General features: G+C 38.0%; 1 protein-coding gene and 1 long non-coding RNA gene across 2 annotated transcripts in view; one reads left to right on the top strand and one right to left on the bottom strand.

Moving 5' to 3' along the window:
- The window catches only part of LOC124552729, a 184,723-nt gene extending 181,068 nt beyond the window's left edge, over positions 1–3,655 (bottom strand). The window contains exon 1 of the long non-coding RNA XR_006967969.1: positions 3,588–3,655. This is a non-coding gene — a long non-coding RNA (uncharacterized LOC124552729). The remainder of the gene's footprint in view (positions 1–3,587) is intronic.
- Positions 3,656–14,691: 11,036 nt separating this feature from the next.
- Positions 14,692–18,138, top strand: part of LOC124552709 — a 77,371-nt gene continuing 73,924 nt past the window's right edge. Inside the window, exons 1-3 of the mRNA XM_047127051.1 lie at positions 14,692–14,764; positions 14,912–14,973; positions 16,510–16,828. Of these exons, the coding sequence (XP_046983007.1) occupies positions 14,913–14,973; positions 16,510–16,828 (380 nt within the window). The 5' untranslated portion in view covers positions 14,692–14,764; position 14,912. The remainder of the gene's footprint in view (positions 14,765–14,911; positions 14,974–16,509; positions 16,829–18,138) is intronic.

Genomic DNA, 18,138 nt, shown 5'->3' with positions numbered 1-18,138 from the left:
AGTAGTGAGTTCCGATGGTTTTTCTTCATATAGGGATTTGGGGAATAGGAGTTTTCAGCATCTTGTTGTTAATCACAATACTGAATTCAGATCTTCATCAAATAAGGCTCGTACAAATAGTATATAAGGTTACTGGTCAGCCATAAAATCTGCTGCAGGGAGGGCGAAATGAGGGATCTCGACACTGCAGAGTCATTTAGATGAATATTTGTGGAGGCGTAGTGTATCCGATAAATATTGCCCGTTTAAGTGTTTTCTTAAACGCGCTGGACAAAAATATCTACCAAAATTTGTTAGTTAATTTCAGATTGGGATTTTTTTGTGTGTGTGTGTGTGTGTGTGTGTGTGTGTGTGTGTGTGTGTGTGTGGTTTTCATAATGTTGTGTTTCTTGTGTATGTGGGTATGTGATATTTTTGATATTTTTCTAGGTGAGCTTCGGTTTTTTGCAGAGGAATTTCTGTATGGTACGTTCAGTTTTTTTGTTTTAGTGCATTTGTCTATTCTGACTTATTCCATTGTTGTATTACACCGTTACATATAGGTTCACCAACTGCAATATGTAATACAAATTTTGCAGTTGTTGCTCTTCTTCCCTTTCCCAGGACTAGTACCACTACGATTTTTTCGAGTCTCTGCCAGCACTATTAAAGGCAAAAACACAGACACGTATAAAGGTCAACTTAAGTACGGGATACTGGTACTAGCTAGGCGAACAGACCGATGTATTTAACATTGATGTGATTTACCTATATAGGTCCACTGAACAGCAGGATACAAAGGTTATGTATGGCGCTATTTTTCGCCTTCCGTAGCACTAGTATCCTATTTTTCAGTTGACATATATAGGTCAATTGAAGTACAGAATTCACATGTTATAAATGTTGTTATTTCCCATTCGGCAGTACTAGTATTCTATTCTTCAGTTGACCTATATAGCTGAACTAAAGAATGGGATGCAAATTTCACTGTTGTTGGTTGTCTTGTCATTGCTTGCAAGACTAACTTTCAGTCGATACTATTAGCATAAAAAATGTTATCCCATACTTCAGTATGGGATACAAATTCTGTGTGTGTCATCGTCTTATGCCTTCGCATGGTTCAAGTGAGGTACAGGTTGCCAATGTAACGTGCGCAGATTTCCTTGTTTTCGTTAGCAGTAGTATCCTATACTGATCAACTAAAGTACGGGACACAAATATTATGTATGAGGATCTTTCACCATCGGTAGTACTAACATCTACCTAAGAACAGACAATTAGTGGTAGCAGAGGCAAAAGAAACATTACATGTAAAATTTGTATCCGGTACTTCAGTTTACCTATACAGTTCAACTGAAGAACAGGATACTAATGCTAACTAAAACGAGGAAATGTATGCATATTTAATTTGTATCCTCTGCTACAGTTAACCTATACAGATCACCTGAAATTTGAGATAGAACTCATATGTAGGTCGACTGAGGTATTCTATGCTTCCACTACTGAGGTATTCTATGCTAACACTACCTCTATCCCTTTTTTTTTTTCCAGATGTACTAGGACTCAAACAAGCGATATCCTTAACATTAAGGCTGAAATATTACTGGCCGTGATATGTCTACCATCTGTTTTCTCTCCTGCATTCCTTTGTTTACTAACACTCCTTTCAGCGGTTACATCTGTGTAACAAATAATCTATGGCAACCTATGACGTCATTGGTCAAACCCGACTGGTCATGTACCTTTCTTCTGTAATCCCCAGTTCTGTCCATACAGGTACTACACCAATGATAAGTGTAACACATGAAGAAATAATAACTAGGATCGAAAATTCAAAATTCGTAGCTGTCCATATATATGAGAATTTAAACCCGAAAAAAAAAAAAAAAAACAAACATTCTGGGGCTCCTAAAATAACCTACTTCGAACACACTTGCACATGGGATAATTGTAAATCTAGGGGGCAGAGAAATCAGTAAGCTGACATTCTCATACAATAATATCATACAGAACATTATGGGTCAACTCATATTTAAGAAAAAAGTTCGGTCCAAAATGTGCTGAAATAAAAATATGAAGTGTTCACCCATGATCATCCTGTGGGCACTTTACAGAGTTAGGCATTCTGACTACTCCTTCACAGTACATTTATTTCGTTATGAAGTAAACTATTAAGTAATCCACAGCAGTTCAAAACGAACAATGATGTACACAATTACAAACCCTGAAAGAAAAATTACATTCATTACTCCACATTAATGCTGTCTTTAGCACAGAAAGGGATGCACAACTAAAATATCTCATCACTTATCCAGTGATATAAAATGTCTGGCAAACAAAGTACAATTTGAAAACTCAAGAAGTTTCCCCTTAACAACTCCATTCATTCTGTTATTGTTACATGTTCACGATGGTAAACAGGAAAAGCCAACTCACATCAGCATATAATGTTCGGCATGCTGTCACATTTATAAATTAATTTGTGATGTGAATGTAAAATGAGTCGTTCCAAATCATTAACACATACGTTACAAACCATGCATTGACATGAAACTCACGTTACACAACTTCCGCGCATAACTGTGGCAAACTATTTGCAAATATGGTCTGTATTACACTGAAAATGACAAAACTTCCATACCACTATAGATAAATATTTACATTTGGTACTAATCATACGATTAATAGTAAACAATACAGACTCCAACTTCCGTTCGAGCAGACAATTTTCTCAAGTTATTTGACCAAGTCCCATGTGAACCATGCTGCCAGAACAACAAGCTTTTGATTCTGGACAGTAAGTGCAACATAATCGTGAGGGAAGTTCCTAGATGATATACACTGAATGTCGACACACGAACGGCATGTCTACATCTACATTTATACTCCGCAAGCCACCCAACGGTGTGTGGCGGAGGGCACTTTACGTGCCACTGTCAGTACCTCCCTTTCCTGTTCCAGTCGCGTATGGTTCGCGGGAAGAACGACTGTCTGAAAGCCTCCGTGCGCGCTCTAATCTCTCTAATTTTACATTCGTGATCACCTCGGGAGGTATAAGTAGGGGGAAGCAATATATTCGATACCTCATCCAGAAACGCACCCTCTCGAAACCTGGCGAGCAAGCTACACCGCGATGCAGAGCGCCTCTCTTGCAGAGTCTGCCACTTGAGTTTATTAAACATCTCCGTAACGCTATCACGGTTACCAAATAACCCTGTGACGAAACGCGCCGCTCTTCTTTGGATCTTCTCTATCTCCTCCGTCAAACCGATCTGGTACGGATCCCACACTGATGAGCATAGTGTATACTTTCCTAACGCCTGTTCGTGGGATAAGCTTTCCCACTTCGGGGTGTTAAGTTGTAATACTGCAGTCTGCGGTAACTACACACATAGAAGATGTTAATTTTTTGTGGTAATTCCTTACACCGGAGTTTTTTATTATTTAACACACGGCCTCAAAGTCTCCCTTAAGGCACACTATCACAAGGACACCTCTCCACCTAATTCATATAGTACTAAAGGCGAAAACTGACTAACCGGAAAATTAAATCTATGGAATATTATGACATAGTAGCAATTTGTACCGTTGTGACTAAGCTTACGTACAGCACAACCCGACTGCGTCAGCTTTGATCAAATAACAATAACATACACCCCGCCATGGCACCACGTGACCAGCACTGAGCACTTATAAGAGTTTCCAAAGAGTGTAGGAATTTCCCACGGTGTACATCGTGAACAGAGGAAACGCGACGGCGCCAAACTTAAAGACTAGTTTACACGACGACACTGGCTTGCGCCACTCATTGCGTGTAACGAATTTCACGCAAGTAGTTATGTATGTGTCTGTAGGCGCAGCGTCACCGCTGTACATTTTAAGTTTCGTCGTTTTGCAAGTGTCGTAATTGCGTATAAAATGAAAGCTTTAGCAGCTGTAAGAGTTAATATTGTTTGCGTGAAATTGCTGCACAAGACAAAAGATAAAAAATTAACAAACGTGTTTAGGTCCTTGACTGCATTATTGCTCACCGACCTTGCTGAAAGAAATTGTACTGGAAGAAACTATAACGTTTTTAATGATCTGTACTACAGTTTGTGAATGAGAAACACTGCTGTGACGTTATAAATAAATTAATATTGACTAAAGAATTCAGATTTTCAGCTTTCTATACCCTTTTCCCTTGTCAACCATTTTCATTAAAAAAGAATCTGCCAACTCGAACCATGGAATTTTAGCCTTGTAGATGAAGCTGTTCTGCAGCTAAATGTTTTGCTTGCCTGTATTTCTCTTAATTCATTTGCGCATGCACTCTTATAATTTTAATTGAATGGACTCTGCTCTGCAGCTCATTTAGTCCCTATTAATCCATGTTCAGATCGTGTATGACAGTCTTAAGCTCAGAAACAAGTCGCTGCTTGCTTTTGTACTCAACTTCATAAAAATCCTACAAATACCTAAGCATAGCACTGATACCCCAAAAATGATCAATTTCCTCCGTTCCCTACGTATTATTTCAGTTTGTTTACTCCTTACCGACACATCTACCCCAGTATTCATGCAACTAGCGTCGCGAAGTTGAAACCAGCCGAGAATGTTAAGTTTTGTCAACGAGTTGCGCAAAGGCTTGCCGCGTGTGCACGGGGGTCAGTTGCGCAGTTGCGTGCAACCCTTGTTTTCCAAAATAAAATGAAAACATACTGAAAGCGAATGGAGCACAGCAGCAATTGTGCCGCAATAACTACAACAGGATGCTCGTGTTTCGAAATGCTGGCACCAGGTAGCATTGGTGGAAGGAAAGTGGTGTAACAAGTACAACAAAGTTGAACTTTCTGTGGCAAGACAAAAGTTGTGCCACTACAAGCTGGGAGTTCACGCATGCAGCTGCAGTGTGCCACTAGCTGTGGCGACACTTCTGGTGCGTGTGTGAACCTGACTTAAATGTTGTGTTTTGAAATGTGCATAACTTCTGAACATATAGACGTAGAAGAGACTAAAGATAGCATGCATTTTTGTAGGCAAACTTCTTAGTAATTCGATGCCTGAATACTGAGGTCCTTTTTCAAGAACTGACAGTCAGTGGAGTATGCTTTGTGTATCATTCTCCATGTTTGGGTGTGTTCACTAACATTTGTAGGTCACTCTGTAGTATCTATATTATTGTATTATACGCATGCACACACAAAGATGTAAACGTTAAGAAGTCTTTCTTCTTAAAATGCTCCTAATTGCATTTTCTGTAATGTGAAAACACTTTCTGTTTCTTGAATGTTTTAGTTTCCTCACACTGCAGGTATGATCTAAAGATCCCATAGTACACTGTACACAGGAACTGTTTGTCTCCATACTGCTTTATTATGACCATGCCAGAGCTGAGTTACTCAGACAGAATTAATATGCTGTTTCCATTTCATCTCATTATTCACAATAATTCCTAAAAATCTAGTGGTTTCTACTTCTTCCAGCCGTATTTGACGCACCTCTAAACCCATATGTGTAACCTTGTCTTTGTTTCTGGACACTGCATACATAGTCTTTTTTAGGTTTATAATCAGTCAATTTTACAGGAGCCACTGTGCTGTAATGCTCTTCTCTCAAGTTGTACCACATTGTGGTCACTATTCGGCATTTTCATGTCAGCTGTATACAATATTTTCTACTCTCTCTCTTCAACACTTGTATCATTACAAACAGATTAAATAGCAATGCCTCCATTAGCAGTCATTGTGGCACTCCGTATTTGATGACTTCAGTTTCTGTCTGCTGTTCGTTCCCTATTGACGCTGTCTGTCCAGTCATGGCTGGTGAATTACAAAGAACTGGTAATAAAGGTAATACTGCTTCCTGCTGCATAAGTACGATTGTATCCTTCCCTTGCTTGCACTTGAATATCATGGTTTTCCAATTATCATACTACTATTTTGTGGTCAGTGGTGTCGAATGCTTTGGAGAGATCTGAAACATTGCAGATACAACTCTTTTTTCATCTAAAATCTATATAACATACTGTGAGACTGGCAATTGCTGATTTTGTATTTGTAACCTGTGATGGTAAAAGTATGTTATGTTTGTCCAATTAATCAACTTATCTATTCTGTGTAAGCATTTTCAGTGTTTTTGAGAAATCTGACATCAGTGACACTGACCTGTAGTTGTATGGGTTGTCCTTATCCACTTTTTTGCACACAAACATGACCCTGGTTATCCATAGGTTTCCTGGAAGTATACCACCTCTGGAAGAGCTGTTTGCCATGTCCATCAATGAAGTGATTATTTACATGCTTACTGGCTTTAGTATGTGATTCAATATTTCATTACCACACCTGATTTCTTGGACTTCAGTTTCTGTAAAGCAGGGTGGGCCATGGCATGCCAGATTCGAAGCATTCAGCATGTGCGGGGAGAATGCTGCAAAGGTCTGGCTTCTCAGTCGACTTTGATCGGTCTTTCCCGGAAGTACCTGAAACAGCACAACATTTCATTTAGCATTGCTGTGCAGCATACTGTGGTTGATACAACTCTCTGATGTTGGCAGAATCGTGGTGTCAGCGCTGTTTACAATTCTCTATTTGTTCGTAGTATGGAGGACATTCAGAGGCCCAGTGGCTGTGTGCACAAAAAGATGCACTCTGGCGATTTGTCATCACAAGCCTTAAAATGAATGGGAATGACAGAAGAGAGGGATAAATTCTCAATTCGCATAAGTGATGCACACTGCTTAATTCGTTATGAAACGACGTTGTAGTACCATGCCGAAAGAATTTAAACTTTTAGATGACAATGAAATGGCAAAAAATCACAAGCGTCAAAAGATGGGATTCATTGTTCTGCACATCAAGGAGCACTTTGTACTAAAATTGCAAGCATGGCTCACTAGAAGAAATATGTGGTACAACTACTAAAATTTCAGAAGTTCCATATGTTTTTCCGATTTCAGTTGCAACATTCGAATGTTGAGCTCCATGATCTTCCCTTTCTGGTTTATAATTTCAGTTGCAACAGTTTTCAATAGAAATGAACAAAGAATGTCAACTTACTAAGATTTCCAATGATATAAGTTCAAATGTGGCTAAATTACATTGTTTTAGCAGTTCCAAAACGTGGTTTTTCCCCTTTAAATTATCATAAATTACACCACACTGTGTTTTTTCATTGATATATTCTCTGTTTCTTTCTGTGATTAATGTATTTCTTTCTTTCTGCATTAATTACATTCCAAGCTGCCTCTGTCTTTTTTTGAGGTTATTATGGAGGAGCTAATTAGACTTTTCTCTACCTCTCTTAATGTTTCTGGACTTTTGTAATGCTTTATAGTTTTCAGTGTCAACCACCGATCTCCAGAACCTGCAGCTTTTTTTGTCTCCCCACTTTCGCAGATGCTACATTAAAATGATGTTTATGGTAATTGTTGTAATAAGTGCATCATACTTCTCATTTTAATTCTGCACCTGTAGGGTTTCATTACAGGTTTCCCCACTTAATACCATTCTAAATATTTTAATATTTTGCTAACTGATGATCCTAATTTCTTGCATTGTTTGTTTTGATTCTGAAATTGTGTCATTACTTCTACAGAAGCAGATAAACTGCCCATTATATGAGATATTTTTGTTTGGCTATCTCATAGCTCCACCTATAATATTTGTAATGATGTTGTCAATAAGTGTCTGGCTTTGAGAAGATAACTCTTGTTGCTGTGAAATCGTTTCCTCCATTTTATACTGTATTAACAATTGTTCAAAATTTTGTGTTGTTTTTGATCTTTTTTTGTATGTCAGTATCGAAGTCTCCACATCTAATAATGTTTTTCTTCATTTCTCAGTAATTCGCCAATTTTGTATTCAGGTAGATACTACTCTTGCCACCTCGTGATCGTTACACACAAAACACACTAAAGTTGCCTGTGTACACCAGATGTTTTAAACTCTTTTTCCTTACCCTTGGGTAACGTCATATGTTTACTGTTTACAGTTTCTAGGAGGCCCGTGGCTCAGTTGCTTCTGTCGTTTCTGGCAGCCCCTCGAAAATGTATGTATTTTTCTATGCATAGTTTCTTCTGATTTGGTCTAATGAAAAGCATCCCTTCTGCTTCTGTTTTTAGGTATATATCTACCAGGAACTGCTGGAATAAATGGCGGGTGTTGAGAGTGTGCTTGTTTAACTCAATGTTTCTGATCATGAAACGGTAAGCATAGAACTCCTTTTGAAGTGAATTTTTGTTGGTTTCTACGCCTGTTTGAGGTGGGATGTGTTCCACACTAAAATGATACCGGTACCTGTCCTCATTGTGCAGAAGTATTAATGGATATTGGAGGGTATCATATGAATGATGTGTCTCTGCAGTGCATTGTAATTCTTCTGATCTTGATTGTACAATTACAGCTTGTGGTTTCATTGTCCACAATTACGATGGATGTTTGTGTTTTCTGTGTGGTCTTTTGTCGATTCGAGTTATAGCTTTACAGTCATTTCCAATGAAATATACTTTCAGAAAGTTGTGGCCTTTGTTGGGTGGTGGCAGTGATGATCCCATGTTGTGATAGATCTGTCCTTGGATGGAAAAAACAAAAGGATTTCATCTCTGTTAGTGTTGATTAAAGTGATACCAGAAGAAGTCATTTGGAAGCAGGAGTTATACGCTTTTATATTTTGAATAAAGTGTTTTGATTGTGGAGTTTCCCAATTCATGTAATGCAAAAATTTATTAGAGGTGCTTCCAGTGAATGTGATCGAATTTTTCCATTCATGCGACAGACTCCTGGTGTTTCTCTACCGAATTTTTAGGTGTTGCAGAATTGGCAGATGTTGTCTATTTCTCCGATTACGACATGTTTGTTTGTTATATTCTTTCGGTGGGTCATAGTGAGATGCTTTATTTGTTACATTGTACTGTTTATTTGTCCTCATCCATGCTTCTCGTAGGGTGATATTTTCATGACTGCCTTGAGTTCACTATCTTTTGATATGAGATTGTGTCGCAGTTCCTGATTATTCAATCCATTCATTTCGTTGTTCATCAGGTTCTCTGCTTCTCAGGATGCTCATTGTTGTTCGTTGGGAACTTAAACGTGCTTCACACTCTTCGAGTGTTTCATTTTTTCGCTGTTCTTTTGTTTTCGCTCTTTGGCTTCAGAACTGACAATATCTTCTCCTCTTTTACGTTTGGGCATTGTCTGAAATATAGCTCAAATCAGCTTTTTATTAACAAATACACTGAGTACACTTTACATACTTTCCGCACTTCATTTTTGATTTAAATTCAGTCACTGTATTACTCTAATTACTCACATTTCACTGTTTGTTTTTTTCGAAACGATGTGCCAACAGTGGTCAATTGCAGAATATACCAAAAGGGTTTCAAATTGTCCACAATGTTCCAGAAATTTCCACATCATCTGAGAGGGTTCTGGAATGTACCACAATGATCTAGGATGTTCCCAACCATTCTGGAATCTTCCCGAATGTTCCAGTCTATTCTCAAACACTATTGAACATCGCGGATCATTGTGAAACGTTGAGATATTGTGGAATGTGTCTTGCACACTCTCGAATGCTCTGGAATGTTCTCGAGTACTCTCGAAAGTTCTGGAACGTTCTAGAAATTTCTAGAGGGCAAAATGTCCCAGCCCCATATATCTTCAGAGGCTCGTCCTTCAGGTAAAAACGAGAACCTTCTTCATGCATGGGGGACAAAGTGCTACCACACCATACAGCTCCCTTAATCATACCAGGACACGTTTCTGAGTTTTAGCAGCGCACACACTGTACACTTACTTTCATAATATATAATGCTTAATGACTGTTAATATTTTGAGATGTACGAAAAGTGGCCAACAGTCCTCTAATCTACCAGCATTGCTCATTGCCTGTCCCACCTTCTTTTAAATTTTTAGAATTTAGCTGAGGTGAGGAGAAAATCCCCATATCAGCAGTCTATTCGCTATATGTGACTGAAAGAGTCCAAAATAAATAACTCTTAAATATTCTTTCGTTACTAAGCTTCTCAGTTTCCTCATTAAATTGGTAACATGAGACATTTTTGTTCAGGTATGCAGATGTGTGTTTTACAAGTTAACAAGTCTACTTGAATTCCTAGTATTTTAAATGCTTTCACCTCTATCTCTTTTGGCAATTCCAGTACAATCTGCTGGTTTTTATCAGCGTTGAAAAGCAGTTGAGGAGAAGCAACTTAGCGCTGCTTCCATGTCATATTGTATCATATCTTGGAGAACTAATGTGTTCTCATGCTGTGCTAGGAAAGTTGTGTCATTGGTGTAACAAATAACAGAACTGAGAATACAGTGGGGTAAATCATTGACTGGAATAATAAAAAAAGAAGGGCCCAAAGACAGAACCCTTTCAACTCCTTTGGATGTTTCTGACAGGGACAAACTGTTTCCTGTTTTTGGGTATGATTGCAATAGCTTCCAGTGCAGTCTTGTACACCATTTGATTTGAGTTTAGCAAATAAGATTTCATGAAAAATTCAGTGAAATGCCTTGCTTAAATCACACAAAAAAGTGAATATTTTTACTCTTAAATGCTATTATTACTTCATTCACAATTGAGAGAAGAATAATGGTAGTATTTCTTCCCTTGCAGAAGCCAAATTGGCTATTAGAAAGTGTATTAACCGAATTAAACTAGTTGTTTAGTTGGTTACAAATAAGAGACTGAAAATATGAATTATTAAAGCTGGTAGTAATTTTTGAGATAGTTTTTGTCTCCTTTTTTGTACACTAGAATAATTTTCGGTACTTTTAGTATTGTAGTAAACATTCAAAACTCTAGACATCTTTTAAAAAAAGAGATGCCAGTGGTTCACTAATTATATGCTCTGTTTTTCTAATTGGACAAAGAAGGGTTTTCTATGCTCATACAGTTTGGGAACTTTGGCACCACTTCTGTAATCTCATTAGGTGTGTTTGTCCTCTGTTTAAAGCTATAGTTCCAACATTGGTGTCACTTAACCAGATTAGTTGCATTAGTACTTGTAGTTTTAATTTTGTCCCTAATATCGCTTACAGAATCCATATAAAATGATTAACTTTATCCAGGTCAAGAACTATATTATGTTCATGATATGTGCGATGCTTTTGTGCCACATTCCATGCAGATCTGTACTTATTAGGAAAACCTTCAATGTACTTTTCATATGCTGTTTTTGTTGCCATTCTAATCTTAGGTTTGTAGGTTCTCTTGCATTCACGATAAGCTTTGTATAATTTGTCTTTCTGTTCAGTTCCATATTTAGGAGAATTTTTGTATATTCAATACAAAGATAATATATTTTGTCTAATACTGGTAAGTTCATATTTCTACCACTTAATGCTCTTCTTTATAGGTTCTTTTTTATGACTGATTTTTACATGAGGACAACAAGTATAGTATCTAAGTAAATTTAATGGAATTCTCAAAAGCAATTTCAATTTGATTTATTCCCTTTCAACACTAGTACATATAATCCCACTTAACATTTCTAAGTTTATGAATGAATTGGTTTACTACTTTTTTCTTCTATGTCACCTTTTCCTTGGGATTGACACCTGCATTAGAAAAGAATGCTTCAGTTTTGATTTGGTTAAGCCTAAGAAGTGCTGCATCAGAGTCTGTAAATCCCCTTATCAACAATGCTGACAGTCTGCAAATACCTTTCAAAGTTAATAGTGATGTCACCTATACATGCTCCATCACATGTGGCATTTATATCGCTACAATATATTTTGAACATTTAGGAGGGGTTGAAAAACGACTTAGTGACTTACTCATTCTCGTTTCCCATTTCCTTATTGAATTCCCCAGGAATAGCTCGGGAATGATGGGAGCTGAAAAGTTTGTGAGACTGAAGTAGCATGGGACAACGGCGGCCGTAATATGACGTTGGGTTTTTGTTGCTTGTTGGGGTCGTGTCAGAGATATGAAAGTCAAATTTGTTTTCTTAAATGGGATGCCATAATTTGGTACTTATCTTCTGATAGCAGCTATCGAGACGAATTCAATGATGTGTAACAGTAAGATCTTTGAAGGTCAATGAAGGTCACAAAGGTGGCATGATCGTCTATTTAGAGAATGTGTTCAAAGTGATGACCATTGGTATCAACACAGTGCTGCAATCTTCTTATCATGGATTGAGTGGTGTTCCTTATCACACAGTGTCGAACTATCATGGCACGACTTTGACGTATTCAGTTCACTACTTTCTTCTTGAAGTTATGTGACATCCATCTTCAGCGTGCTGGTAATAAACTGTAAACTGGAAATATGTTCGTTCATCTTTGCAATTTTGTCTTTACAAGTAGCACACTATTTCTTTTTAACATTAAAATTTGTTTTTTCTCGGAGTCACATTACGAATTTTCATGCTAGTGAAGAGCATTAAAGGCATTTTTATGGTTATCTAGTTTGTACAGTTTTATCAGTTCTTTCTGTCAAATAAACATTTCATCCATTTCAGGTGGACAACCCTAGAAGATAAATCTGTTTGCTACCACTGAACAAAAATATGCAGAATATGCAGCCACTCTTGTCTTCATGTCAACACAGTGATTGATTTGATTGATTGGTATGTTTATTCATCCATATAACAATATAAATTGTGAGGATGTTGCCAATCTTGTCTTATGAACTAAAACATACGTGGGTTTTTACAATGTTTACAATTCAATTGCCGGCCGAAGTGGCCGTGCGGTTAAAGGCGCTGCAGCCTGGAACCGCGATACCGCTACGGTCGCAGGTTCGAATCCTGCCTCGGGCATGGATGTTTGTGATGTCATTAGGTTAGTTAGGTTTAACTAGTTCTAAGTTCTAGGGGACTAATGACCTCAGCAGTTGAGTCCCATAGTGCTCAGAACCATTTGAACCATTTTTTTTTTACAATTCAATTCTCAGAATTTTTACAGGTCAGTTCTTACAATATTTATAATTATGCCATATGCTGTCGCTTTATATAGGCCTATGTGGTATTTGTGTGCACGAAATAACTATCTACAATTATTCTAAATACTTATTTACCTTTATTACAACTTTTGCTTAATAAATATGTTTTTAGCTTTTGGCTAAATACATCAAGTTTCATTTCATGTGGCAGGCTGTTGCGCAGTTCTGTGTTTTGGACTCGTTTTTCCTGTTTAGGTATAGGTAGTGACTGGATCTTCTTTCATGGTCATGTATTGAACTGTTTGTAGCATACAGATGAAAATTTTTTCTTACATACATTATAATCTGGAAAATGTATTCACGTGGGACAGTCACAATTTCTAGTTTTTTTTAAATAAATCAGTACAATGAGCTCTATTGCTGATATTTGTTATTATCCGTACAGCTCTTTTCTGTACCTTGAAGACAGACTGAATATTCCCATCACTTGTTCCCCAAAACATGATTCCATAACTGAGGTTTGACTGTGTATATGCAAAATATATCATTTTGAGGTATGAAGTATTGTGCACTGGTGTATTTGTACAGCATAACATGCTGTGGATAATTTCTTTGTTAATGTCCATTTCAGCTGACGATCTGCCTTCAACCCCAAGAATCTGGTATCCATTACACATTCTATTACATCATCATTAATTATAATTTACCATCACTGTGTATTTTACTCAATTGGAAGTACATATAATAAGTTTTCTTTATGCTTAAAGTTACTTTATTTTTCAGTGACCACTTGTGAACATCTTTGAGTTACCTCTTCTGTCAACTGTGTTGGAGTATTGGCTATGATCACTATGTTGCTGTCATCAGCGAATAGTATTCTTTCCCCACATCTGATACTCTGCAGAAAATCGTTAATGTAAATAAGAAAAAAGGATTGGCCCTAATATACTACCTTGTGGGACGCCTCTATTAATATGTTTTGGATCTGATAAGTATTTCAGTAGAAACTCTTTCTGCAGTATGTGAAATCTCAGCATGCTACATCCGGTTTTCTAGGTAGGACTTAAACCACTTCTTAACCACACCTATTATTCCTAGTAACTCTAATTTATGTAATAAATGTGGTCCACTGTATAAAATGCCTTTGATAAGTCAAAGAAAATTCCATTCACGTGGTCGCCTTCGTCCAGTGCTTTAATTAAGAATGACCTTTGTAGTTTGTGCGATAGCCGATTCTGTACCTCTTTTGGGCCTGATATCATGTTGTTCTTTGCAAAGAAGGTTATACTTATTTAGATACTACATTAACCTATTTTTCATTACTTTTTCGAGAATTTTGGAAATGGTGGACAGTAGAGAGATAGGTATGTAGTTTTTTTTTTTTACATTTTCTGCATCACCATCTATAAGTATGAGTATTATTTTCGCTTACCTTAGGTCTTCGTAAAAACATCCAAATTTGAATGATTCCTTGATTATTTTTGTTGATGGAGCTTTTAAGGAATTTGCACATTTTGTAAGAACACAGGCTGGAATTTCATCTAGACCAGTTGATTTTTTATGTTTTAATTTGTTTATAACTTGTGCGACCTCTTTCTCAGTTGTCGGATAGAGTGATCCTAACGGCAAAACGTACTGTACTAGGCGTCTTGGTTATTTTATCTATGTGTTGACTCCATTTTACCTTGTTATCGTCCAGGATCCCAAGAATTTTTACACGAGGTGGTTCATTAACCGCAAACAACTAGTTCGGGTTCGACTACTATCGATTTTCGTGGTCGCACCTTTAGCACATCATTTTGACGTCACTTCTGCGCCAGATTCGAGTGACACAAAGTTCTGTCAGGTAACTGTGGAGGGTGACGTGTGGTCGTCGTGTTCGGAACTGATGCCGTGAGGCATTGTCAAGGTAAGTACTGTTGCTGTAGTTAACTGATTTTCAGAATTTCAGTGTATTATCTATCGCTCATGTTATTTGCGTGATTTGACATTTAGCTGTTGATGTAAACTGTGAGGAAGGAGAAACTTTTGCGCTAAAGTATTTAATTTCATGCAGCATGGAAAATAAACCAGAAGCGGTAGGCGGTGACGGATCAAAAGACGAAACTGTGGAAAGTGGTGAGTACATTTGGACTGTTGTATTATCTGATATTAGTGGCGGAGCTGTTCAGAAGTACAGTACTTATTACATTATTCGTGTATTTTAACACGATAACACTAAAACGGGGGGGGGGGGGGGGGGTGTGCGGCAGAAATGTTACATTGTTACTAAACCATCGTAAGTTTTACTACTCCATATTTTATTCAAAGGAAGGCAGTATGCATAGTTAGGCACTAGATAACTCCAATTATGCCCTGTTTTACCTCCTACACTTTCAGTACTGTCGATAACCCCGAATTAATATCAACTGCAATCGTAAATCTTACAAAGGTTTTATAGTCTGGACTTGAAGGAATTCTTTGTGTCGCGTGGGATTAATGTACGCCGATAGTAAGCAAAGTTGGAGGTTTAGCTTATTGATGCTTGACTAATGTGCCGCTGGACACGAAAACGTAATTTGCTTTGTGTTATTGGTTTCATTCGAAACACAGAGAGAAGTTGCATTTAGTGCCGGAACAATCAACAGATTTGACTTACTGCATTATAAGGGACATATGTTGGCTTGGTGTGGCTTTCGTCGCATGTCTTCTCACTGGCGCCCATAATTACAAAACCAAATGACCACATTCAAACTTCAGTTTTGGGTCACGTTTTTGGGGAAAAGTGTTGGGAGTGTGCAGACTATCTTAAAGGTACAGAAAAGGGCCACACGGATGGTAGTAAGTAGTAGTAGTAGTAGTAGAGCCCTTTTATTGTCACTACTAAAACCTAAACAGGAATATCAAGTAAACACAGAATAGTATGCTATATAATGGCCTACGACTGTGACGGGCTGTAATGGGACATTATACATGTAAATGACCTGTCTGGCGTTACCTAAAGGCTGAAAACATAGGCCTACTTATTGTGTGAAAGCTGTTACACTGTAGGCCTAAGTATTTAAAATGACCATAGCTAGCCACTTCATGTTGTTGAATACCCAATATATTAAGCAACAATAAGGCATACTAATTACAGGAACTGTAAGCACTGAAAGAATCAGTTTATTTCATAAACATTGTAGCAACAATTGACAAAATTGATATGATTTGTACTTTTTTACAGATGAAAAAATGTCAGTCGATCAATCAATAACAATTAACAGCACAGGGGAATCATGCTAAAATGTACTGTTGAGGTAAACACCTTTAAACACTAGAGTAAAAGAGTTCTGACAAATCAGTTTTAAATTTATTACTTGTAAATTGATAACGTCTGTGATCTGGTAAAAAAAACTATAAGCATAGGCAAATTCAGAATTTGATAGTCTCTTTTTACCAGTATGGACAGTGAAAAACATTGAAGTTTGGGGTTGCCTGTTATCTGTTTAATCACTTTATGCTCTTTAATATATTGTGAAAAATCTGTTAACTTATGCCCTTTTGTAAGACTTACTTGAATTTCGTCTTTGTGCATTGTAAAAGTGAGCCTACTTTGTAAAGATATTATGTATGGTAGGAAATATGTATGTGCATATTTGAAAACATTCTACACTGTTTCAACCACATTTTCAGAAGGTGCAGGAAGAAGCTGCCTTTCACACAGACCGAATCTGACAGACTTATCAGATGAGTTGCTGCTGATGGTGCTGCGACTACTGCCACCTCGCGACGTGCGTTCGCTCGGGCTGGTGTCGTCAAGGTTTGCTAATGTTGCTGCCGACCCTTCATTGTGGGTATCTCCAGACTTCAGTCATGTGAGAGGAATGACTTGCAGACAGTTCTGTGAACGGTACATGCCATTCTTGGGTCCGTGGACAACATCGCTGACTACTCGAGGTCCTCTCCTGTTCGTCGGAGTAGCGAGGTACTTAAATGATGAGGCTTTAGACAGGTAAGCTACACAAACACTGCAAGGTGGTTTCATTTCAACAAACACGGTGAGCAAATTTAAAAATAGCAGCATTCTGTGCAAAAAGCTTTAGTACACGCAATACCAACTAATTTGGTAAGCATACACTGCAGTTGACATTCTGGATGAAAGTGACTTGTTGATTTCAAAGGATAGTGATGATGAAATTGGAAATACAGAAGCTTCCGATCCTGCCAGTCTGCTTTGACCCAAGACGTCACAAATATGGCGGAAACGACCATAAACCATGATTCCAATATGGTGCATATAAAGTCATTACGTACACATTATGAGGACGAAAATACACTGAAAAACACACACACACACACACACACACACACACACACACACACATTCCACAAAAAGCCCAGTGACACTAACAGGTCAAGTGCGGGAAATAGGGGGTTTTTGGGTGGGAACAAACTAAATATAAACAAATTTAGACACCCACCCCCATACAAATCCAAGCAAAATGACGAAAAAAAGAAATCACAACTCCCCAAATACCACTAAGCACAATATCATCTGGAATCTGACATTCCCTTGACCTATACAGGGTGTTACAAAAAGGTACGGCCAAACTTTCAGGAAACATTCCTCACACAAAAAGAAAGAAAATATGTTATGTGGACATGTGTCCGGAAACGCTTACTTTCCGTGTTAGAGCTCATTTTATTACTTATCTTCAAATCACATGGAATGGAAACACACAGCAACAGAACGTACCTGCATGACTTCAAACACTTTGTTACAGGAAATGTTCAAAATGATCTCCATTAGCGAGGATACATGCATCCACCCTCTGTCGCATGGAATCACTGATGCAGCCCTGGAGAATGGCGTATTGTATCACAGCCATCCACAATATGAGCACGAAGAGTCTCTACATTTGGTATCGGGTTTACGTAGACAAGAGCTTTCAAATGTCCCCATAAATGAAAGTCAAGAGGGTTGAGGTCAGGAAGTGTGGAGGCCATGGAATTGGTCCGCCTCTACCAATCCATCAGTCACCGAATCTGTTGTTGAGAAGCGTACGAACACTTCGACTGAAATGTGCAGGAGCTCCATCGTCTATGAACCACATGTTCTATGGTACTTGTAAAGGCACATGTTCTAGCAGCACAGGTAGAGTATCCCGTATGAAATTATGATAACGTGTTCCATTGAGCGTAGGTGGAAGAACATGGGGCCCAATCAAGACATCACCAACAATGCCTGCCCAAACGTTCACAGAAAATCTGTGTTGATGACGTGATTGCACAATTGCGTGCAGATTCTAGTCAGCCCACACA

The sequence above is a fragment of the Schistocerca americana genome, chromosome 10 (genome assembly GCF_021461395.2).
Source record: "Schistocerca americana isolate TAMUIC-IGC-003095 chromosome 10, iqSchAmer2.1, whole genome shotgun sequence".
Lineage (NCBI taxonomy): Eukaryota > Metazoa > Arthropoda > Insecta > Orthoptera > Acrididae > Schistocerca > Schistocerca americana.
The sequence above is the reverse complement of the archived record's forward strand: the minus strand, read 5'-3'. Positions and strand labels throughout refer to the sequence as shown.